The 26,767-nt window shown below is 40.8% G+C and overlaps 1 protein-coding gene across 6 annotated transcripts; it reads left to right on the plus strand.

Moving 5' to 3' along the window:
* LOC111585728 (NACHT, LRR and PYD domains-containing protein 3-like) lies at window positions 1-26,761 on the plus strand. Of its 6 annotated transcripts, XM_055018874.1 has the most exons (12): window positions 2-159; window positions 3,105-3,242; window positions 8,650-8,787; window positions 10,531-10,668; window positions 10,888-11,123; window positions 11,248-13,297; window positions 14,921-15,097; window positions 15,977-16,159; window positions 18,993-19,166; window positions 19,792-19,968; window positions 21,106-21,279; window positions 25,374-26,761. In XM_055018874.1, exons 2-12 carry the CDS (start codon window positions 3,124-3,126, stop codon window positions 25,384-25,386), a joined length of 3,579 nt encoding a protein of 1,192 aa, XP_054874849.1. In that variant the 5' UTR covers window positions 2-159; window positions 3,105-3,123; the 3' UTR covers window positions 25,387-26,761. The 6 variants fall into 6 exon arrangements, with proteins under 6 accessions (XP_054874852.1, XP_054874855.1, XP_054874849.1 ...); XM_055018877.1 differs by lacking the exon at window positions 14,921-15,097 and having other exon boundaries at window positions 1-159; XM_055018876.1 differs by lacking the exons at window positions 2-159; window positions 3,105-3,242 and adding an exon at window positions 7,908-7,949.
* Window positions 26,762-26,767: the final 6 nt, after the last annotated feature.

A 26,767-nucleotide genomic window follows, 5' to 3' on the forward strand; every position in this document is an offset into this window, starting at 1 on the left:
GAACATGTGTTGAAGTCAGGAAACCCCACAACTACCTGGAGTATCCTGTAGTCATGTGATCTCCAGAAAACAGACAAGGAGCAGCTCTGAGTGAGTCTAGAGCTGAATGAGGAAATGAACAGTTCAGACTCCATTTTACAGTCGACAGAGGAGGACAAGGTGAGAGTTTAACGTTCCTTTTCTTCTGCTATCAGAAAACCTTAATTCTGTTCTTGATGTTTTGATGTCACGTGAGTGTTTTAGTACTGACTGCTGAGGAAGCTTTTTATGTCGTGAATGATCTTTACTGAAAACTGCTTCACTGCCTCTTTTACATTTTAAAAGTTGACAGATATTTACAGATCTCAGTAACTAAAGGTGTGTTGGTGCAGCAGAGAACCAGGTCCAGAAGAAGGAAACACTCTTGGGGTTCTCCTTGATAAACTGGGATCTGAAAGTATTTCCAACACTTTGTGTGACAGTTTTCCAACATAGAAGAGTTTGACGTGTCAGAGATCAACTGCAGACGCTGTTTGAGCAACATTTGGATTTAAGCATATTTTGCATATTACTTTACTTGTCACAGTTGTGCAAAGACCCCAGCACGGACAGAGAGACAGGACAGCTAGGTGAAGTTTAACTACTTTATTTACAGTAATCAAATGGAACACACACGGGCCCCAGTTGGGCTCCAAACCAGAATACTAGGTACACACTAGAGACCAGAAAAACCAGTTACTGATTACAACTCGGAATGCAAACCAACACTAGATATCCCTAGACTTAACAGGCACGAAAACCAGAGCTAAACTAGACAGCAGGGAACAAGACTGAGCTAGATTATTTTAAACTAAGCTGATAACAGGAACACAATGACTACCAGAGTCCATCCAAAAAATTAAAACTCAAAACTGCCGAACAATGGCTAATTAACCTTAACAGAAAGCGACGCTGCTAGCGCGGGACAAAGAAGGCTATTAACTACCAACTCTTTATACAGTACAACATGTGGGGCATAATCATCGCATCACAATATAGTTTAGCCGATTCCAGAGATAAATTATTCCAAATAAATCTAAAATTGGACAGGTTAAATTTTATCCTCACATGTTGTTGAAATGAAGTTGTGAATCTAAGATAATTCTTAAGTATTTAAATTCTTGTACAACCTTGATTGTTTGTGAAAGTGATAATATATAAAAATTCTATGAAAATTAACCAATGAAAATCAGACATTGCTTTTGAACAGTGGTTTAACAGAATTATTTAAAAAAATAAACTCATGAAACAGGCCTGGACAAAAATGATGGTACCCTTAACTTAATATTTTGTTGCACAACCTTTTGAGGCAATCACTGCAATCAAACCATTTCTGTAACTGTCAATGAGACTTCTGCACCTCTCAGCAGGTATTCTGGTCCACTTCTCATGAACAGACTGCTCCAGTTGTCTCAGGTTTGAAGGATGCCTTCTACAGGTGGCATGTTTCAGCTCCTTCCACAGATGTTCAATAGGATTTAGATCAGGGCTCATAGAAGGCCACTTCAGAATAGTCCAATGTTTTCGTCTTAGCCATTCTTGGCCCAGGGTTATGTGCCAAGTCTTGAACAGAGTCTATAAAGTAATTGTTCAGAACTGTCACAATATCTCCCGGGTCCTGCATTACTTTGTCCTCCAGCTGTAACTCCCTAATTTCTCTACTTGCTGCATGATGTCCTGTCATTTTTTAATATTAGTCCAGATTTCTTCTGCATTTCCTCTTGCATTGTCAATTATAGTAACAAAAAAAATTGTTTTCGTGGCTCTGATTTCTTTCATAACTTTGTTTCTAAGAGAGGTAAAGATCTGTCTGTCATTACATGTTTTTGTCTTGAGCGATTTTTTTTTTAGAACAAGGTCTCTATGTTTCATCAACAATCATATGCTATCATTTAACCAGGGCAGGTGATTCTTTTTGATGGTTTTACCTTATTATTATTATTATTTTTTTTTTTATAAACTTAGACACTGTTTCTTGAATTAAAGTCATAAATGCACTACAGTTGTCAGTGACATACTGCTGATTAAGAGTTTCAATCCAATTAATATTGTTCAGTGCCTGTGTCAGACTAGGAATCTCCCTCCAAGGTACTCTCATTTGCTCAGATGTTTTACTCTGAGGGCAATTAAAGCTATTCTTAGAAAGTTTTCTAGTTCAGAAAATTAAGTTGTGATCCGATAGACCAGTGATCATGTTATGTTTTTAAAATTTGTTCACACACTTGTTGCTGAGGACTAAGTCTATACATGATTCAGAGGACTTAGTTTGTCTAGTAGGTCCTTTAATAAGTTGGGAGAAGTTATACCTGTCCATTAAATAATTTTAAATGTTTCCTGTTTGTTTTATCAAGCCAGTTAATATTCAAATCCCCAATTAGAATTAATTCTTGGTGTCACAATCCATCAACAAAGCCTGTAATTCCTTATAAAATACATTAGAGGTTGATGGTGGCCTATACATTCCTAGTAGCATGATGGACATTTGTGGAGAGAGGAAGATTTTAAGACCAACATATTCTAAACTGTTTGCATGAGCCCATTCAATCTGAGTACACTTTAGGTGTTCCCTTATATAGAACATTACCCCTCCACCCCTTCTCCCAATTTGGTCTTTCCTAAAAATATTGTATCCTGGTACATGCAAGCCTGTAGTGGGAGAGCTGGAATTAATCCAAGTCCCTGTCAGACATAAAAAAAAAATCTCTTTTAGAGTCACAGAGTAAATGGTGAACTTGATCACTCGTGGGCAGAATGCTCTGTATATTTAAAGGTCCACCAAGTAGACCCTTTGGTTTCAATTTTAAATCCCAAATTATTTTTGCCTGGTTTAGGGTAGAATATATCTTAATGGAACATAGCTTCTTGAAGACAGTGTTTCTGCCAGTCTGATTTATGATCAGAGGTGAAATATGATGAGGAAAGAAGGAAAGAGAAAACACAATTTTTCAGTTTTCTCTCTGAGGACTTTTTCCAGAGTTCACTTCTGTGGACAAATAATCTGAATGAAGACAAATCTGAACTTGTGTGTTCCTTTGACTTTTATTGTTTCCTGAGCTCTCAGTCAGTGTTGCTGGTTTTCCTCTCAGACTGACTGAAGTCCACAAGATGAGTGACTGTGAGGAGGAGGAGGAGTTTCCAGCCTCCAGCCGTCTGTCCATGAAGAGTGACTGGTCCAGAGATGAACCTCTAAACTTCAGTAAAGAACCTCAACCCTCAGACACAAAGTAAGAAAACATCTACAACCCTTTAAACCTTATTTAGTTCCTAGATCTCAGTAACTGAAGTTGTGTTGGTGCAGCAGAGAACCAGGTCCAGAAGAATGAAACACTGTTGGGGTTCTCCTTGATAAACTGGTATCTGAAAGTATTCCAACACTTTGTATGACAGTTTTCCAACATAAATGAAGAGTTTGATGTATCAGAGATGAACTGCAGATGTTTGGATTTGGTATCAGAAGTGGAGTACAATGAGTCAGGAAACACAATATTGAGTAGTGAAGTTTGTAAATGCAGTAGAGAGAATGAGTGAAGGGATTAATGTGGTGGTCAGATGGATCCTGCAGTGGGATGTGATGTTTGCTGTGGTCACAATAATGACGAAACCGACAGTTCTCCTTGTTAAAATCCATCTGAACTGAAGAGAAGCTCTCAGTTTGGACAAGAAGCACAGACACTTCAGCAGGCATTTGATTCAGTCCCGGTTTATTGAGGTGTTTAGTAAATTTCTTTCATTTCACTTTCAGTTGAGGTTTCCCAAAATGGCTCCGATATCAGAGAATCTATCAGTGATTAATGTGATCAGAAAGATGTGCAGCAAAAATGTGTAGAAATTGTCTCACACAGGAGCACCAAAATAATACATGCAGCAAAATTGTTGCAGAAATTAGCTTCATACAGCGGAACCAAAAATAGATAATTATGCAGCAAAAGTGTCGGCTGCAACACACCTAACGGTAGAAACTACACTTTAGGATTAAAATTGCACTTGTTAATTTTGGAGGAACATCCTCAGCTTGCCTGAGGAAACTATCAATTTACACTAAGTTTCAAAGGAACTTTGATGAAAAAGGAATTGATCAGTCTCATTATGAAAATCGTAAACTCTGGTTTCATTGACCTCCAGTTCCCAAAACAAAGAAATACATGGTAGAATCAGTGACAATTATACACAAACATTTATGAACTAATACTACAACCAAACAATAAACAATGACATGACAACAACAGACAGTGAATAAATGAATGAATAAATGCAGATAAACTAATGAACTATGATCGTCACTAGAAGCAGTTGGTAGAAAAGGTGATGAATTTAGAATGATTTTCAAAATTGAAAACCAATTGTAATTTGTAATTTTACCCGTTTAGCTGAAGGAAAGTGATACTGAAGTATCCTTTGTAGTAGTGAGAGGGAGGCCACTGCAGGATGTGGAGCTGTGATGATCTGCTGGATGAGTTGGTTCAGGAATGCAGAAACAAGGAGGAACTTTCAGGTTTGCATTGCAAAAGTGTGCCGAAGTAAAAACATGAAGAGTCAAAGCTCATAGATATCAAGAAAATATTTGCGCTGTTGTAGTTAAGTCATTCTTAAGTCCAATTTCATTCTTCTAAGAGCCCATTTTTCTAAGAGCCTGTGTTCTACAAGCCCTTTCTTACAAGTTGAATTTTCCTAAAAGCTTAGTTTTTCTTCAAACCAAACCCTTTGTTGCATTCCAGTGACTTACCTCTATATAGAAAGTTTGGGAGCCAAATTCAAATCAGCATCTAACCGATAATGGATGTGTTCCTCCCAAGGAGTGGTGCTGAGTTTCACTGTCCAGCAGAGGTCAGAGGCCAAATACCTTTAAAACTTTACAACTCATTTATTAAATGTAAAAATCCAATTGCTCAACATTTATGATGATCACAGATCTGAAATAGCACCGAATAAGTGATTAAAATGACACCAAGCAAAAATAATAATAAAAGGTGCCACCATAAGAATAAAGTTACAGATTGTAGACTTTAGGCTATAAAAAAGTTATTTTCTAACATAGCTAAAAATACAAGCATATGCATTCAATAATAAGAAAAAGAATACATAGGGAGAATACGTGCTGTCAGCGCAGTGTTGGAGGTCTGCCAGCAGACGCCTGATGATGGCACCACAGGTGATGAGTCAGGCAGCCGGTTTTCAGTGCGCGGTCTTCAGGGTTGATGAAAAATAACTTGTTTAACGGTGGATCTCGTTATATTTTCTGATGGCGTTAGCCAGGCAATACAAAAGGATTGTGAAAACTGAGAGCAGAGGCATGGTGGAATTTAGAAAAAGGAAAAAAATGATTTCTATTGTTTCTTATTGGCTCGTCAGAAAGAGGATTAAAGCATATAAGTTCAGGCTTATAATGAAAGTGAGCAATGTCTAAATATGTCGCAAAATTATAAAAGAGCGACAAAAATGAGACAAAGAAAAGAACGCGGAAACGAAGTAAAAATTCAGGAGCTGAAAAAGTTAAAGAGCGGTACGTAGTAGTGGAGACGTAAGACTAAGAGGCATAAAGGAAGAGGAGAGAGCAAACAAAGGCGGTGTTTGCATTTTATCCCCTGAGTGGGTCTTTGGGCGGAGGCCAGGGCCTGGAGAGAATTTTGCCGTGAATTTGGTGAAATCTAACTCCTCTCTCTTTGTTCTCAGAAGGAGGGAAAACTGCACTGGTTAAATCGAACTAAAACGTACTATATTATGCATGCAAACATGATCTGTCCATCTCTCACCATGACCCATCAACATGGAATGAAAAATCAAGGATGTGCAATCTAACAAATAAAGAAGGCTACACTCGACACAGAAACTAGATATAAAATTAAGAATAAATGTTATTGTGAGGATATGTGCTACATTTAATGTCTACAGTTGTAAATGCTACCTAGTTCACATTTTACACTTTTAATCAATGATGATACCGTGGTTATTATTGATTTCATCCCTACATCACTGGGCTATGTGATGTCGCTAGGTGTCACTGTGGGTCCATGCAAGAAATGTGACTATTTCTCTAAATCCTTAACTTTGCCCCCATATCACCTACAGATGTGAATTTTGTATAGGTGATAAAGGAACTCCTTATTGTGACTTTGGTATGCATAAAAACACAAACACAGATATCAGAAAACAGTTATTGAGTCCATGTATGTTTCAGTGTAAAAATATGAGTCTTACTCCAGATCATTTTCATGGAATGCAGCAACAGTTTTATAGTTTGTCTTGTCAGTTGTCCTGAGGGGCGGTTGAGTGACCAGAGAAGGGAGTAGGAGAATTCACAGCTCCATGAGAATCACTTATTAACATGTGGTCCTCCAAAGTGTTCATGTCCTGTACGGAGCTTCATTCCTCCATAAGAGGTCTGAGATTCACTCTCATGCTGTAAAGAAATGAACGTAGCACCATTTGCTCCAGAGGACTGCAGATGGTGAGGGTCAATCAATGGTCTCCTGCGGCAATTCACGTCTGACACTAATGGAGTTTCTTCTTGAGAACGAGAGGGTTCCCCGTTTTGTGTAGTGTCCAAGATGGCAGTTTTATGTGGAGTCTAGGTCCACAACCTCAACAAAAAGAATTTGTTACCTGGTTTGACCTCTACCAAGCCAAGCTGTGTCCGCTATGGTCATGTTAATAATGAAACTGTAAACCATCCATCCTGTTTCGGAGCTATATTCAGATAAAACAAATGCTCCTATAAAACAGTCCTGCATTATGAGGTGTCCTCCTGAAGGTTTACTATTATTCAGTGATCAGTTTCTGAAAAAATTTTGTGGATCCACTGATAGAACTGAGAATAAGACGGTTCAGTTCAACTGCATCACAAACTACAGCTGTCAATAAATTAACGCCTCTAAAACATGAAATAAACATTTAGAACCATCTGACAAACCTCTATAGATATATGTACATGAAGTGTTTGTATATTAAACCGTGAACATGCAGGGCTGTGTTATTACATCTGATTCCATTTTATCACGGTAAAGATAACCGGAGCAGATGAACCGAGGCGGTGACATCATCAACTGCTCGTTAACCTGGATGGGTTCTCAGGAGTCTGGGCTCGGTGCTGAGAAACGGCCTTGGTCTTTAGGCCTTTGGTGGAAACACAGTGGGAAGATAAATACCAACACTGCTGACCAGCAGCACCCTGACCTAACAGTACATGTTAGATATAGAAACTGTTTACATTCAGATTTAAATTAAACCCTCTGAATGGCCTCCTGCTGTCTTATTTTCCTCATCAGGACACATTGGGGCTGTTTTCTCTTCATCATTCTTCTGTTCGGCTGTTGTTTGGTTCCAACAGGATTCAGGTTTTCTCCAAAGATCTTCCATCAGCCAACATGGTCATCTGTCTCTGTGTGAATATTGATTCAGATCCATGTGACAGATTATTGATCCACTTTCTGATTCAGCTGTAGAGTTTTAAATCCAGACTTTCCCGCCACATAATCAGCAGCTCATCTGCACCTTTTCTCAGTTTATCTTCACTTTGTGTTGGTCAGCAGAGGACCTGTGTTCCTGTAAACTCCAGTGATCAGTGTCCTGCAGCAGAAATCTTCAGGGACATTTAGTCTCCAGTAGCAGCTGTGTTGATCTCTATGAATGTTCCTGGATAAAGCTCTGAGGACTGTGGTTGGAGATACAGGGAGTCCAAGTGATGGACGCTGAGCAGGAGTTGTGAGTTTGTGATTTGATGCATGTGTCAGTGAAACTGTGGTGTTCAGAGTGTGTTTAATGAGTTACTAACAGGAACATGAAGTCCAGGTGAAGATCAGTTCTAATATGCTGTGTTTATTAGAGGGGAGGAGCAGCTCTGCTCAGGTGATCTGGGTACAGAGTTAAGGGAGAAAACAATATAAGTTTCTGTGAGTTCAGACTCCATTTTACAGTGGACAGAGGACAGCAACAAGGTGAATGTTTGTCCAATATTCTTATTATTCTCCTGTCAGAGTCTCTCAGTCAGCTGTCTGTCTGTGGATCTTTTCATTTACCAGGTGGACTGCTGTTCTGGTTTTGTTCCTCTCTCGACTCTGTTTTATTTCCTGATCTTTGAACTGTGACTCTGGAACAGATTTGTTTGTTCTGATTCTTGTTGTGTGTCTCACTCAGTGCTGCTGGTTTAACTCTCAGACTGAGTGATGAAGATGAGTGATTTGTGTGATAGTTTTCCAACACAAATGAAGAGTTTAAAGTGTCAGGGATCGACTGTAGACATCGTAGACATTTGAATTTGTTAGCAGTGAGGTCAAATAAAATGAATCAGGAAGCACAAGATTCATGAGTAAAGTTAGTAAATGTAGTAAATAGAAGCAATGAAAGTCGTCATGTTATGCTTAAATGAATCCTGCATTGGGATGAGGTGGAGCATCAGCACAGGAAGAACTATGAGAACAGGGAGGAAACACTCCAGCTGTCGGCTAGTTCAGACTCAGTCGGAGGAAGAAACCTGGTTGTGGAAGCAGGTGAGAGTCAGATTTCTCTCTGAGGACTTTTTCCAGAGTTCACTTCTGTGGACAAAGAATCTGAATGAAGACAAATCTGAACTTGTGTGTTCCTTTGATTTTTATTATTTCCTGAACTCTCAGTCAGTGTTGCTGGTTTTCCTCTCAGACTGACTGAAGTCCACAAGATGAGTGATTGTGAGGAGGAGGAGGAGTTTCCAGCCTCCAGCCGTCTGTCCATGAAGAGTGACTGGTCCAGAGATGAACCTCTAAACTTCAGTAAAGAACCTCAACCCTCAGACACAAAGTAAGAAAGTGTTTCTGCTATAAACTGACCTGAAGATGATTGACTGAGCAGGAAGAACAACTGCTGCTGTGCAGAAGGTCTCTAGACACCTGCAAGAAGCTGGTTAGAAAGCTGGTTCCATGTAAATACAGCAGAGAAATAGGTCCCCTCCGGGAGAACTCTACCTGCTGACATCATGTTCCTCTAATCCACTAACCAGGTTCTAGTGATCAGTTTCCTGTTTACATGACACTTAGAAACGAGCCAACTAAACCAAATTTTATTGTGATATCCATCATTTTCCATCTCACGTTAACTATAAGTGAATTCTTTCATGTTAAACATCGTGTATCATCTCCTACACGAGTGGGGCCACACTGGTTTAGTTTTTACCCTGGGTTTAGACAGGAACTCCCTCTGCCTGAGGGATTTTATCTCACATCACAAAACAGCATTATTTGATCTAAACTGCATTTCTGTTACTCCAGGTTCTAAGCAAACTATGTCTTCACACATTTTAAAGAACAGTTCAGCTGCTGACTTTGCAGCCATCTTCAGTGCTGATGGAGGTTTTACTCAGTAAACAACATCAGCCATATGGCTGAACAGTCTAACAGCATCTGCTGGAGAAGTCTGGACCAGGAGGACCTCTGAAGGCTCGCTGGTGTTGACCCTCCAACCCAAGGCCCTGGATAAATGAAAATATTGGGAAACTAGAAACAGAATGCAGAACAGTTGAAGAACAATGGAAAAAGTCTAAACTTCAAGTTCATTGAATCCATATGAGGGTTTAATGTCATCATTGAACTCAGTGGTAAAGTCTGAGACTCTCTTCCTTCTCCAGTCTAGTTACCTCAACAAACCAGAACACCAGATTTGTGTTGAACTCCATCAACAGTCTACTGAACCCTGCCCCAGCTACTGTTGGTGCCTAGTCTGTAGATTACTGAGATAAGTTTTTAAAGGATTTAGTTGAAAGACAGAAAACATCAGATGATCAGTTCCTCCTGTGAGTTCACCTCCTCCTTCACCTCAGCCTCTGCTCTCCATCACCGTGTTGGATGAGTTTACCCTCATTACCCTCAGGGATCTGAAGGAGATTGTGTCCAATTGTAGTCTCAGTACCTCAGTACCTTTAAATTGGATATTCTGCCATCTAAGTTTCTTCAAGAGGTTTTTGGAGTCATTGCCCCATGCCTACTTCCAGCTGTCGATGAGTGTCTTCTGTCTGTCCAGGTCCTGGATTATTTTAAACGGGCCTGTATCCAGCCTCTGCCGAAGAAACCTGGATTAGATCCAACATTTCTCAGTAACTACCGTCCTAAATGACCTCTGATTTCAGAAACTATTGACCAGATGGTTGCTCAGCAACTGTTAAAACAGTGGAAGGAAACGACATATTTGACAATTGTGTCTTTAGAAGAAACCCCAGTTCAGAAACAGCCCTACTGAGACTAACTAAAGACATTTTAATGAGTGTGGGTTAGGGTTATTTTATAGACACATCATACTTTAATTGTATTTTCTATGAATGATGTTCACGTCTTTGTTTGTTGTATTTTCTGTAATATTTTACTGTTAAGCTCTTTGTAACTCTGGTTTATAAAAGGATCATAGAAATAAAGTTTATTATTATTATTATTATTATTATTATTATTATTATTATTATTATTATTATTATTATTATTATTATTATTATTATTATTATTATTATTATTATTCTAACTGTAACTTTACTCACTGAACTGCTGGTTTTCCTCTCAGACTGACTGAAGTCCACAAGATGAGTGATTGTGAGGAGGAGGAGGAGTTTCCAGCCTCCAGCCGTCTGTCCCTGAAGAGTGACTGGTCCAGAGATGAACCTCTAAACTTCAGTAAAGAACCTCAACCCTCAGACACAAAGTAAGAAAGTGTTTCTGCTGTAAACTGACCTGAAGATGATTAACAGTTGAACTGTTGTATCACCACTAACACAACAAAGCTCTGACAGCTTCAGAGTTCTGATATCTATATGTGTGCATTAGACCTGAGCCTCACTTTTATTGTTCTCTGTTGCTCTGTGGAGTCAGATGTGGATGTTTTTCTCCAGATGATGTGAGTGATTAATAAATGTGTTGACAGAGTGATGAAGAGGAGGGGAGTTTCTGTGGAGGAGCAGCCGTCCTGCTGTGATCGGTGTCAGGACATCCTGAAGGATCCAGTCTCTACCAGCTGTGGACACTGGTTCTGCAGACAGTGCATCAGCTCATACTGGGACCAGTCTGCTCCATCAGGACACTCCTCCTGTCCCCAGTGTGGAGAAAGATCCAGAACCAGAGGTGGACTGCAGACAGCCAGTCAGAGCAGCTGTGGACAAAGTAAGACTGAACATCTGCTGGTGGACTGATGTGTGAAAACTGACCTTGTTGTGGTGTTGTGTTGTCCAGACATGAAAGATGTTTGTGTTTGTTGAGTCTGATTGTTTGTCTGGTCTGTGGGCAGATGTTGGTCTGCAGGAGGTTCTGCAGGAACATAAGATGAATCTGACGAGGAGATGTGAACGTGTGACTGAAGGAAGTGATGAACCAGGAGGTGGAACCCTCCTCAACAGGATCTACACTGAGCTCTACATCACAGAGGGACACAGTGGAGAGGCTGATAGCCAACATGAGGTGGGGCAGCTGGAGACAGCTTCCAAGAAGAGCCTCCATGACACTCCTATCAGGTGCCAGGACATCTTTAAAGCCTTACCTGAGCAGCAGAGAGCCATCAGAGTGGTCCTGACCAACGGCGTGGCTGGCGTGGGAAAAACCTTCTCAGTGCTCAAGTTCACTCTGGACTGGGCAGAGGGCCGAGAAAACCAAGACGTCAGTGTGGTGGTTGTGCTTCCGTTCAGGGAGCTAAACTTGATCAGAGATGAGCAGCACAGTCTTCTCACGCTGCTCCATGTTTTCCATCCAACATTACAGAAGGTGACGGCAGAGCAGCTGGATGACTGTAAACTTTTGTTCATCTTTGACGGTCTGGATGAAAGCAGACTTTCACTGGATTTCACCAACAGGAAGGTTGTGTCTGACATCAGCCAGAAGTCCTCGCTGGACGTTCTGCTGGTGAACCTCATGGAGGGGAATCTGCTTCCCTCGGCTCTGGTCTGGATCACTTCCCGCCCTGCGGCAGTCAATGAGATCCCTCCTACACTTGTGGACAGGCTAACAGAAGTACGAGGCTTCACCGACAACCAAAAGGAGGAGTACTTCAGGAGGAGGTTGAGTGATGAAGAGCGCTCCAGCACAATCATCTCCCACATGAAGACATCCAGGAACCTCCACATCATGTGTCGACTCCCAGTGTTCTGCTGGATCACTGCTGCAGTTCTGGAGCACATGTTGACCACAGAGCAGAGAGGAGAGCTGCCCAAGAGCATGACTGAGATGTTCTCACACTTCCTGCTGGTTCAGACACAGAGGAAGAAGAACAAGTACCATGAGGGACCTGAGACAAGTCCACAGGAGCTGACGAAGGCTGACAGGGAAGTTCTTCTGAAGCTGGGGAGGCTGGCCTTTGAACATCTGGAGAAAGGAAACATCATGTTCTACCAAGAAGACTTGGAGCAGTGTGGTCTGGATGTGACAGAGACCTCGGTGTTGTCAGGATTTTGTACCCAGATCTTCAGAAGAGAGTGTGAGATGTTCCAGAAACCAGTCTACTGCTTTGTTCATCTGAGCATTCAGGAGTATCTGGCTGCAGTCTACATGCTCCACTGTCACACCAACAGGAAGACTGAGGTGATGGAGAAGTTCCTTGGCGAAGAGCGGAAAGATCTTTATGATGAGGAGGAGAAGGAGGGGGAGAAAAAGAAGAAGACGACAAAGAAAAAGATGAAGAAAAAGAGGAAGAAGAAGAAGAAGAAGAAGAAAGAGAAGAAGAAGAAGGAGAAGAAGAAGAGGAAGATGAAGAAGAAGAAGGGGGAAGAGGAAGAGGAGGAGGAAGGGGAGGAGGAGGAGGATGAGGAGGAGGATGAGGAGGAGGAGGAGGAGGGGGACGAGGAGGAGGAGGAGGAGGAGGAGGAAGAGAACACAGGCATCTCATCCCTGGATGCTTTCCTGGACAGAGTCATGGAGAAATCCCTCAGAAGTAAAAATGGTCACCTGGACCTGTTTGTTCGTTTCCTTCATGGCCTCTGTCTGGAGTCCAACCAGAGACTCTTAGGAGGTCTGCTGGGTCGGACAAAGAACCGTCCAGAAATGATCCAGAGAGTCATCAACAACCTGAAGGAGATGAAGAGTGATGAAATGTGTCCAGACAGAAGCATCAACATCTTCCACTGTCTGATGGAGATGAAGGATCTCTCAGTACATCAGGAAATCCAAGAGTTCCTGCAGTCAGAGAACAGATCAGAGAAGGAACTCTCTGACATCCACTGCTCAGCTCTAGCCTACATGCTACAGATGTCAGAGGAGGTTCTGGATGAGCTGGACCTAAAGAAGTACAACGCATCAGAGGAGGGAAAACTGAGACTGATTCCAGCTGTGAGGAACTGCAAAAAGGCTGGGTGAGTCCAGATGTGATGAATATGATCAGTGTAGATCAGTAGTTCAGTTCTTCAAATGTTCTCACTAGAACATCTCTTTCTTCTTAATGTTCCATTTGTTTATTTCAAACATCTTGTCAGCTGTGTTTAGTCTCAGATGTTCTTCAGTTGCTTCAAACGCTGTGAAAATGTGGATTTTTCATGTTATGCCCCCAGTGTAATACATTGCCTTTCATTTATTGTTCTTTGCAACAGCACCACCTTGTGGTCAGGTATGTTTGCTGCAGGTATTCCGGTTAGTAGCGTTACTTCCTGTTTATGTTTTGTTTGTACCGGAAGTATAAAAGTTCGTAAAGTCCGCCATGTTCACTGTTAGCGATTGTTAGCTTCCTATCCTACATTAGTTCGTCTATTTGCCTTTTGGTAAAGCAACGTATGTGAGTATACTAAGCTGACAATATATACTGACTTTTTCCGTTGCATATTTTCTGTCTGTAGTGGTGTAAATGCATATTTTAATAATGCCAATTGTTACGTGGCTAAGCTAGCGCTGTTAGCATCAGGCTATTGGGCTAATTTTGGGCTTTTGGTTTAATGCTGGTGGCTCACAGTCATATTCTGTTTGTTTTGTGTTTTCAGTTTCACAACATTTCACTAAAACTCTACGAACCTTCTGCACCATGGAATTATTGAGACTGTTTAGCTGATTGAAGAACTAGCTTCAGCAGTTAGTGAGACCAATACACGTTCTTGTGTTTGAAGCTGATAGATGAATGAAGACATTTTTTTTCTATTTAATTCTAAAAATTGTTCCATCAGATAGTTTTTTCTTCTGAGGTTCTTCTTTTGGCTGATGGAGGAAACATGCAGATCTGCTGAAACACACGAAGAACTGTAGAGGTTCTTTATGTGGAAGCATTTTACAGTTTTCAATGAAGCAGTGAAGTTGTTATCACATGAGGAGGTTCTTGGACATAACTTTAATGGTTTGTTCTTTGTATTTGCGCTGAAGTTTTTCAGAATCTCACTATAGAACGTTGAGGACAAAAGTTGACTCAGTGGTCTGTCATCACATGAGAATATTTCCTGTTGTTCGTATTAATGATGTTCAGGTGTGATGTTGTCCAGTGATCAGTTTGATTTGTGTAGCATTTGACAGCAGACTGTAAATATTGAGTGATGGAGATGAAGCTGACAGCAGCAGGTCCACAGCAGAGACATCATCATCTTTCTACTGGAACTGTTGACTGAGCTCAACTCAGTCACAATATCCTGAGTCCCAGTAAAAACAGGACAGGAAATGTTCTTCTGATCCAGATGCTCTCCTGAGAACTTTGAGGAGTCAGACGTCTTATCAGATCACACTGACAGACTGTGGACAGTATGCAAACCTGAATGGAAGTCCGTCTTCTGTCCTCCATCTGCAGATGAAAGCAAGGAAAGATTCAAAGTGTGCAGGTGTGAGAGAAGCTGATGAGAATAGAATTTGATGTCAAGCAGTCAGAGAAGATCAGCTGAAGCACCGATGTGAAGAACTAAATGTCCAACAGGACCAGTCCAAATTTTCTGCTATCAAATGCATGAAGGGAATATAAAGTGTCCTCTTTCATAACAACATGCTTTGTCATTTATGTCTCATTACAGACTTTCTCACTGTGATCTCTCAGAGAGTGAATGTGAAGTCGTGGCTTCGGCTTTGAAGTCCAACCCCTCCCATCTGACAGAACTAGACCTGAGTATAAGCCACCTGGAGTTTTCAGGAGGAGTGAAGTATCTTTGTGATGGACTGCAGAGTCCAAACTGTAAACTGGAGACTCTCAGGTCAGTTCACTGTTGATGGCTTATTAATATATTCAATTTAAATCCTTGACTGAAGTTTGAAGTTTTTGTTGGTAAATTTTGAGTATTTTCCTGAAAACAGTGTGAAGATGGTTGAGATTGTTGAAGTGTGAATAAATCCCCTGATCAGCTGACTGCTTAGTTCCCAGATGGAGGACAGAATGCACAGTCCTGCTGTGTGTGTGAATGTAAAGCTGATGTAAAAGTGATGTGAGGCTTCAGCAGTGTGACTTCCACAGATCCAGTCAGTATGTTTGTGTTTCCACAGTGTTTGTGCTGAACTGCAGTGGCGTCTGAGGAAGTCAAAGAGGAATTTAGTTGTCAGCAGTGTGGAAGTTGATTAGTGTTGGTCAGAAGCTGAAGCTTGATGTTAGTGTGAGCTGAGCTCATGAAGTGATTCCTTTCAGTTGAACTGTGTTAGGAATAGAGCTGTGGACAGCCGAAATCAGAATCCCTCTGTAATGTACAGATGACATGTGACTGTTGTTGGAAGACACACTGGAAGATGTGAATGAGACAAAGCTAGCAAGCTGATTTCCACAGAAGAAGAAGGTGGTGGAATAAATGAAAGAATGAAGAGATTTGATGTTGATTCTTTGATGAGAGAGTGGACTGAGGTCAGCAGATGTTATTGATGTGTGGACATGAATAGGTGGATGAATGTTGTGCTGACATGTGGATGATGTGTGTAGAAGGCTGACATGATGATGATCCACAATAAGAGAAGGACAAAGTCACTCTGCTGGTTTTAGAGAAAAGCTCATTGATGAGGACAAAGTAATGTTGAGCTGCACATTCAGAACCTGAACACATCTGATGGATCATCAATGATTTTTTCTACATCTTTTATTCTTTATTCAGATTGGAAGCCTGCTGTTTGTCAGAGATCAGCTGTGATTCTCTGATCTCGGCTCTGAAGTCCAACCCTTCCCATCTGGAACATCTGAAATATCTGGACCTAAGCTGGAACGACCTGCACGATTCAGGGGTGAAACATCTGAGTGGTTTTCTGGAGAGTCCAGACTGCATCCTGAAGACTCTGAGGTCAGACATCATGTCATCTTTGTGTGCTGAGATGAATGTGATGTAGAGTTGTGGTGACTCTAAACTGCAGCCCTCAGGCTGATATTCTACTGATCCACACTGAGGATCTTCATGGTAACATCTGTTTTCTTCTTCTCTGTTTTGGTCCTTTGACTGTGGCAGAGAAATGTTGAGCTGCACATTTCAAAGCTCAATAGAAGCAGAAAAGTCCTCCAGTGAATAATTGACTGTCATAACTCTGACACACGTGATCTTCAGCTTGTTTTTCTACAGTTCAGATTGAAACCAGGCAACAACTCAGGATTGTTTTCTAGTTTGTTTTCCTGTCAAAGATGCAAATAAAGTCTAAAAGCTAAAAGAGTGAAAAATGTCACTTTGTGAGAGTTGAAGGTGACGTCTTCTGGTTTTGTTCCAGCAACAGTCCAAAAGCACAAATACTGAGTTGAGTGTGACAGAAAGCAGAAAGTGTTGACAGTGGACAGACTGGAACCAGTTTGGTTTTTTACTGGATAAATGACTCCAACCATGATGGAAATGTTTCAGTTCAATTTTATTTATATACCGGGAATTACAGTCAATTGTCTCAATACGCTTTACAGAACCCATATGCCTGAACCCCCAGAGCAAGCCCTAAGGTGACAGTGGCAAGGAAAACACTCTTAACAGGAGAAAAATCCTTGAGCAGAACTCTTTATATGGGGGCACCCATCTGCCTGCTGGGTGTGGGTTGACAGAAGAGGTAGAGAGGTAGAGAGGGGGAGGGATGGGAGAAGAGAGGGGTGGGGAACAAAGAACATATAACACACAGTTGGATACATGTATGATAAGCTAGGTGATACGTACAAGCAAAGTACAAGCTAACATTGAGACTGATTCATAGTTTACTGTTATGATGTAACATGCTGCACTAAGGTCCAACAAAATAAGTATAGAGACCAGTCCATTATCTGACGTTATGAGAAGGTCATTAGTAACTTTCACCAGAGCTGTTTCTGTGCTATGATGCACTCTGAAGCCTGACTGAAACTCTTCAAACAAGCTATTCCTTTGTAAATGTTCACATAATTGATTTGCAACTGTTCTTTCCAGAATTTTAGAGAGAAATGGGAGGTTGGAAATTGGTCTATAGTTGACTAAAACATCTGGCTCTAGAGTGAGCTTTTTAAGTAAAGGTTTGATTACAGCAACCTTAAAAGCCTGTGGTACATAACCTGTTACTAGAGAGAGATTAATCAGATCTAACATTGAGGAATCAATTAAAGGTAAAGCCTCCTTGAACAGTCTAGTTGGGATAGGATCTAAAAGACATGTCGATGGTTTGGATGTAGAAACTATTGAAATTAGTTCAGAGAGATGTATGGGAGTGAAAAATTCTAAATATCCATCTGGTCTTACAGCCAATTCTAAAGTATCTGTACTCAATGATACATCTGTGACATTTGTAGGAAAGGCCAGATTAATTTTTTTTCTAATCATAACAATTTTATCTGTAAAGAAGCTCATGAAGTCATTACTGCTCAGAGCTAAAGGAATACAAGGTTCAACAGAGCTCTGACTCTTTGTCAGCCTGGCTGCAGTGCTGAAGAGAAACCTGGGGTTGTTCTTGTTTTCCTCTATTAAAGATGAATAATATGTTGTCCTGGTATTACAAAGAGCCTTTTTTTTTTTTTTTTTTTTTATAAATTACTAGACTATTTTTCAAAGCTACATAAACTTCCTCTAAATTAGTGGAATACCACTTCCTTTCCAGCTTTCGGGACGCCTGCTTTAAAGTCCGCAGCTGGGAATTATACCACGGAGCAGGTCCTCTCTCAGATAGAACTTTGTTTTTTTACAAGTGCAACATTATCAAGTGTTGTACGCAGTGAGGCTGAAGCATTAATAACAAAATTATCCACTTCTGTGGGGCTAAAATAGTTTGTCATGTTTTGTCCATGGACTCATCAAATAGTGGACTGATTGTTTGAGCTGTAATTGAAGCAGTTTTTCATCCTGAGAGACAGAAACTAATATTCAGCATCTGCTGGTTCAGCACTTGGATGAAGCATGTGATGTTTGAGAAAGTGAAATGTTGAAATCCAAGACGCAGCCATTTGATTTAGCTGCTGATGAAATGTGAAGCTGATCTATCAGTTGTTGAATGAGCAGAAAGTCCAGCAGCAAAAGTTGTGACAGTTGATGAACAGTCAAAGTCATTTATCAGGAGCAACGCAAAGATTTTCTGCTGGAGTTTCTGCTAATTTTCTTCTTTTCTCTGGTTTGAGTCGTTTGAAAGTGAAGATGTTTGTGTTTGAGTAAAGAGTCTGAAGACGTCACCTGGTCCTTTGAAAACTGTGATAGACACTTTCCACTATCAATGACAGATGAAAAATGAAATCATGTGAATGTAGAGTCCTGATTGAAACGTCTCCATGGTTCCAGAACATGAAGATATTTTGGAGTCTGGAGCCTCATTTTGTCCACATTTCCTTCTTGTGTGTTTGTGTGACTGAGCAGAAGGTGAAATAAATGTCAGTGTTTTTCCTTGTGTTTGTTGCTCAGCATGAGTTTGTGTGAATGGAGCCACTGGTGGAGCTGCAGAGTTTCAGAGCTGAAGTCACTCCGTCTTTATTGAAGCAGCAGCATATTATGATTAATATTAATGAGAGCTCTTCTTCACTGCTTCTGTTGGGCTGTTTGAAGCTGCATCCTGTTGGCTTCAGCTGCTTGGAGTTTCCATTTTCTGAACTTCGACATTCTGAAGCTTCTGCAGCTCTGAACTCGTGATGAAACTCTGAATGATTTCAAGCAGGAACTTTGTCTCCTCAACTCACATCTTTTATTCTTTATTTAGATTGGAGTACTGCAGGTTGTCAGAGATCAGCTGTGATTCTCTGGTGTCAGCTCTGAAGTCCAACCCCTCCCATCTGGAACATCTGGACCTGAGCATAAACAACCTAAGGGATTTAGGAGTGAAACGTCTGAGTGGTTTTCTGGAGAGTCCAGACTGCATCCTGAGAACTCTGGGGTCAGACATCATGTTTTCAGTGATTCAAAGTTCTCATCTTTGGGTGAATGTTTCTTTTTTCTCATCAGTTTTAATGTCTGGTGTGAATCATTCAAAGAGTTTTTCTTTTTAAATGTAGTGGGGAGTCATAAAATCTAGACTCAGTCCAGAGTCACAGCTAAAGTGTCCTTAAAGTTCTCTATGCCGAGCTGATAGAAGTCAGTGAGTGGAGTAACTCTCCTCACCTGTCAGCACCTGTTGTGTGTCACATCACTGCAACACTTTAACTGGAAGCTCACAAGTGGCACAAACTCTCTCCTTCATCCTTTCCAGCATTTGGAGCTGTGAGATGACTGAAGTAAAGACAGTGGCTTTATCTGCTGCTCAGCCTTTAGATGGTTTTCACCTTTATGTCTTGGAAGCAAATGTATTTGTCCTCTGTGGTGCAGCAGCTTCTCCTCTGGTGGAATAAATGAACAGATCTCATTGATGAAGCTGCACTTATGAAAAGAAGATTTGAAGGAGATTTAACGTTGACTTGATGCATAGAAATCCAGATTTCTGCAGCTCTGAACTCATGATGAAACTGAATGATTTCAAGCAGGAACTTTGTCTCCTCAACCCACATCTTTTATTTTTTATCCAGATTGAAGGAATGCAGTTTGTCACAGACCAGCTGTGATTCTCTGGTCTCAGCTCTGAAGTTCAACCCCTCACACCTGGAACATCTGGACCTGAGCAGGAACGAAGAGCTGAAGGATTCAGGAGTGAAACATCTGAGTGGTTTTCTGGAGAGTCCAGACTGCATCCTGAAGACTCTGGGGTCAGTTCACTGACTGTCTGTCACTGTTGTAGATCTGGGGTCAGTTTCACAAAGCAGGTTCAACAAACTCTGAGTGTAACCCTGAACTCTGAGTTGATCTACTCTGAGATAGGAAACTCTTGAGTTTTCGGTTCCAGAACAGCTGATTTGAGTTGGTTTAATCAACTCGGAGTAGTTTCACCCGGAGTTAAGCGCGTGCGCCACAACTCTGAAAAGCCAGTATCAATGGAGCGCCGATTCAACGAGTCACCATGGCAACGAGGAAGCGGAGGGCTACGTTTACACCACTTGAATTAGAAATCTTAATGCGCTCATATGGCGAGTTTGAACACGTTTTTAGAAAGAAGTGTTTACTGAGATAAACCTGGTCCCGACCAGGTTAGTTTCATAGAGTCTGTTACTACGGTAACTGACCGAGAGCTTCAGTTACCTCTCTTTGTGAAACAGGCTAGAGTTACCCCTCTGTCTCTGGTTTGAGTTACCGCCTTTTGTGAAACGGAAAACTCCGAGTTTCCCTCATTTCAGGGTTAACAAACTCAGAGTTTTCACTAAACCTGCTTCGTGAAACGGACCCCAGATGTGTTTAAATGACAACTGAAGCTCATTTATGTTCAACAGAACTTCCATCCATGAAGCTGTAAATCTGCTCTGGTTCACATTTTCCGTGTTTTGTCCTAAATTGAGTTTGTTGTGACAAAAAATGGAGTGTTTGTAGCAGAAAGTGTAGATAATGTTGTGTTAGTTGTTAAAGTAAATGAATGTTTGTAATTTGTGCTGAAGAGTCACATCTGGATCCAGAAGATCCTCTGAAGTCAGATCAGTTTGAAGTGACAAAATTTAGTGAGTGAAGTATAAATATTTATTTGGTTTGTGTTGAGTTTTATTTGACTGATCCTGTTGATGATGCAGCATGTTATTGATGTGTGGACATGAATAGGTGGATGAATGTTATGCTGACATGTGGATGATGTGTGTAGAAGGCTGACATGATGATGATCCACAATAACAGAAGGACAAAGTCACTCTGCTGCTTTTAGAGAAAAGGGCAAATGAGGGCAAAATAATGTTGAGCTGCACATTCAGAACCTGAACACATCTGATGGATCATCACTGATTTTATCTACATCTTTTATTCAGATTGGTGGAATGCAGTTTGTCAGAGATCAGCTGTGATTTTCTGGTCTCAGCTCTGAGGTCCAACCCCTTCCATCTGGAACATCTGGACCTGAGCTGGAACAACCTGCAGGATTCATCAGTGGAACACCTGATAGATCTTGTTTGGAGTCCAGACTGCATCCTGAATACTCTGAGGTCAGTAGAAAGTTCCACTCAGTCTCTGCTGCTTCCAGCAGTTTTCTACTAAACACATTCAGTATCAAAGCAAAGATTCAGTGTCTCCTGTGAACCTGCAGCTTCTCAGTGAAGCTGTGAGAGCAGAATGGTGACAGAAACACAGAGACAGCCAATCAGAGGAGCAAGCTTGTTGTCATGGTGTGTTTGAGTGGATGTGAAGGCGACAGTTATGGAGTCGGAGAACCCAGATGCTGGCATAGAAGCAGACAAACTGGTTTTAGCAGAAAAAGGAACTTTATTTAAAATGAACGAAAACATAAGGATACAAACTCGGGAGGAACTAGGAACAGGAGGGATGACTGGGCAGAGAGGAAGGGCTGAAAGCTGACAAACAAAACCTAATTCAGAAAACAGACAAGACTCCAAAAATCAACAAAAACTCTAATTTAACACAGGAAAATCTATCAAAACCACAAATGAATAAACTAAACTCATCCAACAAAAGTAGGTACAGGAAAAAACTAATCTGAAGGGGCTGGTATGCAGATTCAGGGAATCTGGGAGTTGGTGGAACTCAAAACAGTTTCACCAGGTTGGAGGCAGAATAGGGACAAGTGGGACTCCAAACGGAGAAGGCGAGTCCAGGTGGGGAACCAAACAGACAGAGTTGTGTCCATGAAGCTGTGGTAGTTGGGAGATGCCGCAGGATATAGGAGTTTATGGTCTAGTGGGGAGTGAATGACTGAACTGTGCTTATAGGCTGGAGGTGTGATTGTAGACAGGTGAGTTAAATGGGCTGATCAGCGCAGCTGATTCTCATAACTGTTTTCAGAGGAGTGCAGGCAGGTGAGTGAGAGAGACATATGAGACAGGCAGACAGAGGGAGCCAGAGGGACAAGACAAGGAGAGAGAGATGACATGGGAAGAGTGAGAGAGACGGAGACAGGAAGAAAGGAGAAAGGAGGGAGATGGAAGGAGAAGAATAGGGCTGGAGCAGGGATCATAACAGACAGTTGTTGATGTGTTGAGGAAATGAAGCTGATTCCAGCTGACAGCCTTCCAGATGTGCAGAGACAGCGGTCCTCCTTCATCAAAGTGTCCATCAGATCTGATCTCACTGTTGTCTCATTTCAACAGTGATCAGCTGATCAGTCTGATGTTTGTCACAGCTCTGAGATCAGTGAGACTGAAGCCTGCAAACCAGTGGCTCTTCTTTCACAGCAGCATCTTTACATTTAGTCATTGAACATTGAACATTGAATGATGTTCTTGAGCCGTTTGTCCGATCCATGGAGCTCTGACTCCATCCAGTCCTCAGTCCTCACCTCTGTCTTCTCAGTAACGTACAGGAGTAAATTACAGCCAGGTAACATTACAGGAGTGGGCGGAGCTGACAGGTAAGTTTAGAACCATGTTGTGAAATTAACGATGACTCAACATGTCTCCCGTTTCAGTTGAGAAAAAAACTTAAAGTTCAAACGATGAACATTACTGTCTGTCTTAGGCAACCGTCATTATGTCACTCTTAGTTTTACTGTCAGAAAATACTAGAACGTGACCCAGACTGTAACAGCAACTCACTGTGTGTTATAGAGGAACATTGGTGTCCATTATAGATTTAAAATGCTGTCAAAGATGATGTGTTTTACATCTGAGAAAGGCGTCTCTGGTTTTTATTTTGGTTCATGAGTCCTGACTTCATGGCAAAGAAAACAGTGGAGAAGAGAAAATGTGATTTAACGTTAAAGGGCATCAGAGAGCTGCAGAAATAATGTTTTACAGTAACTTCACTCATTATGTTGCTTATATACAGCATATTTATATATAACTTACCTCTAATCTGCAGCAACAAGAAGTACCAGACCAGATGTATTTCATAACTCATTTATAGATTGACTCTTTTTTTTGAAGTTGTGTAATTTGATGGAATATATAACCATTGAAATTGAAGTTGAAAGATCAAAAAACATATGAATTAGTTGCACTTATAAAACACTGGGGTCATGTATTGATCAATTCAAAAAGAAGATTTATGATTTAAATGGAAGTCATAATGATAAGACTGTTTTGTTTTGTGGTGGCTTCAACATTGATTTATTAAAATCAAATGATCATATGAAAACTGCAGAGTTTGTTAATATTATGTTTAGTTTGAGTTTTCATCCGTTAATTGTGAAACCGAGCAGGATAACCAAAGATGCTGCAACACTGATTATATTTTTGCAATAGTTAGTGGATTATTTCTGACTGGTGTCAGTGATCATTTGTCTGTTTTTGCTGTTAGAAGAAGAAAAGTTAAAAGTAGGAACAAATACACAGACTAGTGATTTAGTTAGAATAAAATCACCAGAGGCAATCATGGCACTCAAGGTAGACCTTATAAATCATGATTGGCAGGAAGTTTATGTAGACGATATCAATCAATCATATGATGCATTTTTAGGAATATTTTTCCATTGAAAGAGCAGAGACAGAATCCCAAAAAGAAGGGAAAACCATAGTTTACAGAGGAGTTCGAAAAAGCTTGTAAAAAGAAAAATAGGCTATATAGGGAATTTATCACACAAAACAAAGGATAAGGAGGACAAGAACAAAAAATATAAAAGCAAATTGACATCTGTTATGATCAACTGCTGCTAAAACACCAAAATAACATGAAGGTACCTGGAGAGTGCTCAATAGTACGATAAAAAAATCCAAGTAAAAATCATTCTTCAACATTTTTTGTAAATAATGACAATTTAATGATTGAAAATACTGAAGAAATTGCTAATGCGTTTAAGGATTTATTTGTTAATGTAGGCCCAAATTTAGCAAGGGAAGTTAGCCATGTAGACCATAATTATGAGTTTGCATTCAACAGTAACAATTCAATGTTCCTTGGTGGAGTTTGTGAGAGTGATGTATTAGAAGTGGTCTGGAAGTTTCAGAGATGAAAATCTACAGATGATAATTCTATTGATATGTCACTTATAAAGGAAGCAATGGACTGTGTCCTCAAACCATTTACTTATAGATGGAATAAATCCTTCCAAACAGGTATTTTTCCTGATAGGATGAAAATGGCTAAGGTGGTCCCAGTCTATAAAAATGGTGACAAACACATTTGATCAAATTACAGACCTGTGTCTTTGCTACCTCAGTTTTCAGAAATACTCTAAAAATGGTTTGTAAATAGACTGGATGATTTTATGGAGAAATATGAGTTATTGAATGGCCATCATTCAATAACTCTTGAGACAACTCTGTCCTTCACTTCCTCTGGTCCATGTTTAGTGTGGTACACACCATGTCACCAAACAGCACAGTGACTACTTGTAACCCTATAAATAGGCTGACTGACTGATTACAAGTTTGTAGAGGGGGGTACTAGTAAAAATGCCTATTTTACAGATATATGCTGCTATTTGTGGGGAAAATTATATATATTGAGGATTGTAAAATGGTATATAATTGAACTGTTATTTCACTGATATTTGATTATTTAATTCAATTCCAGATAATTAGTAGTAAAATGACAGAAAATAATGAACTTCCATGTGAACGTAAAATTGAACAACAGGCCAAAAGTGTAAATCACATCAAGATGAAAAATCTGCATTTCTACAAATGTTAATTTGCTCTTTTCCAATGTTTGACCATAAAATGACTGTTTAGCTAGACTTCAATCTGTTAAAAATCTCTTTATTTTAGAAATTGTACTGTTTGACTCTCAGTATTTTTCCAGGTTTTGAAGCTTCCAGAAGCATTTGAACGTATTTTGTGTCCCTTTGCTGCCAGACTCTGAGTGAGATTTTCTAGAGAAGTTGAGATGTTGATGGACACTCAGAGACTGTTAGTTTAAATGGAGCAGCAGTAAATCCATTAGTGAAGAGTTTGTGCAGTAATGAAGCTTGATGACTGTCAGCGGTTTGTTTCCATTGTGGACTGCAGTGAAATGTGCAGAGAAACACACCTGGTGCTGACAGTGTGTGCAGGTGTGTGAGCTTGGAGCTCAGTGTGTTCACTCCAACACGTTAACATGAAGCTGCTGCTCTGAACACGACTGAAGTCCTGATGAGCTGCTGATCAAACTCATTGATCTCCTCTGGTCTTTCTTCTTCTCTCTGCAGCTGGGGGCCCTGATGAGGACAGTGTTTGTATTCTGAGGATGAAGTGTGTCCTGATGATCCAGAGGTTGTAGCAGCAGCTGGTGTGCAGAGACTCTGATTGGGCCATGTTACTGGGAGGTGGACTGGCAACCAGTGTAAAATGTGTTGTTAACACTGTAGAGTTTAGTGTTGCAGCTCCACACTGAATGATGGAGAAGTGCAGTTAATGTTGACATGATCCATTGGAGGTTGATGTCAGGTTGCAGAGTGTGCAGTTAGTTTCAGGATGTTTGTGTCAGTGCAGGATTATATTTCATTATGCTTACCAATATCCCCAAAAGAGGAAAAACTCTCAGCTTATTAATAGTATTAATGGGATGCTGCTGTGTTAACTTGCTGATGTCTTCCGGTTCGCCTACAAGGAAAAGGTGGAGGTGGAGAACACCATCTTGTACCTGCTGCACAAGGATCACTCTCACCTGGACAGAGGGAGTGGCGGGAATAAAAATGTGTTTTAAGATGAGTCTTAAAAATGAATAGTAAAGGCTCCTGTCCAAAGTGCAAAGGGAATTTATTCCACAACATTGGGGCAACCACAGAGAAGGCTCTGTCGGCTCTGAGCTTCCACTTAGATTTAGGTGTGTACAGGAGCAGCTGATCAGCTGACCTGAGAGACCGAGCAGGAGTATAGCAGTAAAGCAGCTCAGCGAGGTACAGCAGGGCAAGACCATTTAAGGATTTAAACACAAAATAATTTTAAAATGGACTCTAAAGTGCACAGGCAGCCAGTGGAGAGAGGCCAGAAGAGGTGTGATGTGTTCTCTTCTCCATGCTCCAGTTAGAAGGCGTGCAGCTGCATTTTGAACCAGCTCGAGACGTGAGAGAGACGACTGGCTAACTCCAACATAAAGAGCATTACAATAGTCCAGCTGAAACGAAATAAAGGCATGGACTACCGTCTCAAGGTGCTGCCTAGAAAGGATAGATTTCACTTTTGCCAACCGCCTTAAATGAAAAAAGCTGGACTTCACTACTGACCGAATATGACTGTCCAGTTTAAAATCCCTGTCCAACATAAAACCAAGAGTTGTATCTGTGGGCTTAACATACGTTGCCAAAGGGCCCAAGTCACCACAGAAGGATTCACAGGATACACTGGGCCCAAACACCATCACTTCTGTTTTCTTTTCATTAAAATGTAAGAAATTCAAAGCCATCCAAGCTTTGATGTCATCAAGACACGGCATGAGTGGTTTGATGGAGAAGCCATTCCTCCACTTTAAAGGAACATATATCTGACTGTCATCAGCGTAACAGTGGAAGGAGATACCGTGCTTTCTAAGAATGGATCCCAGAGGAAGTAAGTATAATGAAAACAGCAAGGGTCCTAAAATTGAGCCCTGTGGGACCCTACA

Source organism: Amphiprion ocellaris, chromosome 16 (assembly GCF_022539595.1).
Source record: "Amphiprion ocellaris isolate individual 3 ecotype Okinawa chromosome 16, ASM2253959v1, whole genome shotgun sequence".
Classification (NCBI taxonomy): Eukaryota; Metazoa; Chordata; class Actinopteri; family Pomacentridae; genus Amphiprion; species Amphiprion ocellaris.

What these genes read in the sequence shown, in the direction of transcription:
- LOC111585728 (XM_055018874.1), top strand. Translation starts at nt 3,124, where the DNA reads ATGAGTGACTGTGAGGAGGAGGAGGAGTTTCCAGCCTCCAGCCGTCTG. An exon ending in CCTCAACCCTCAGACACAAA is followed by an intron (nt 10,669 to 10,887) that starts GTAAGAAAGTGT and finishes ATGTGTTGACAG; the next exon opens with AGTGATGAAGAGGAGGGGAG. An exon ending in AGGAACTGCAAAAAGGCTGG is followed by an intron (nt 13,298 to 14,920) that starts GTGAGTCCAGAT and finishes GTCTCATTACAG; the next exon opens with ACTTTCTCACTGTGATCTCT.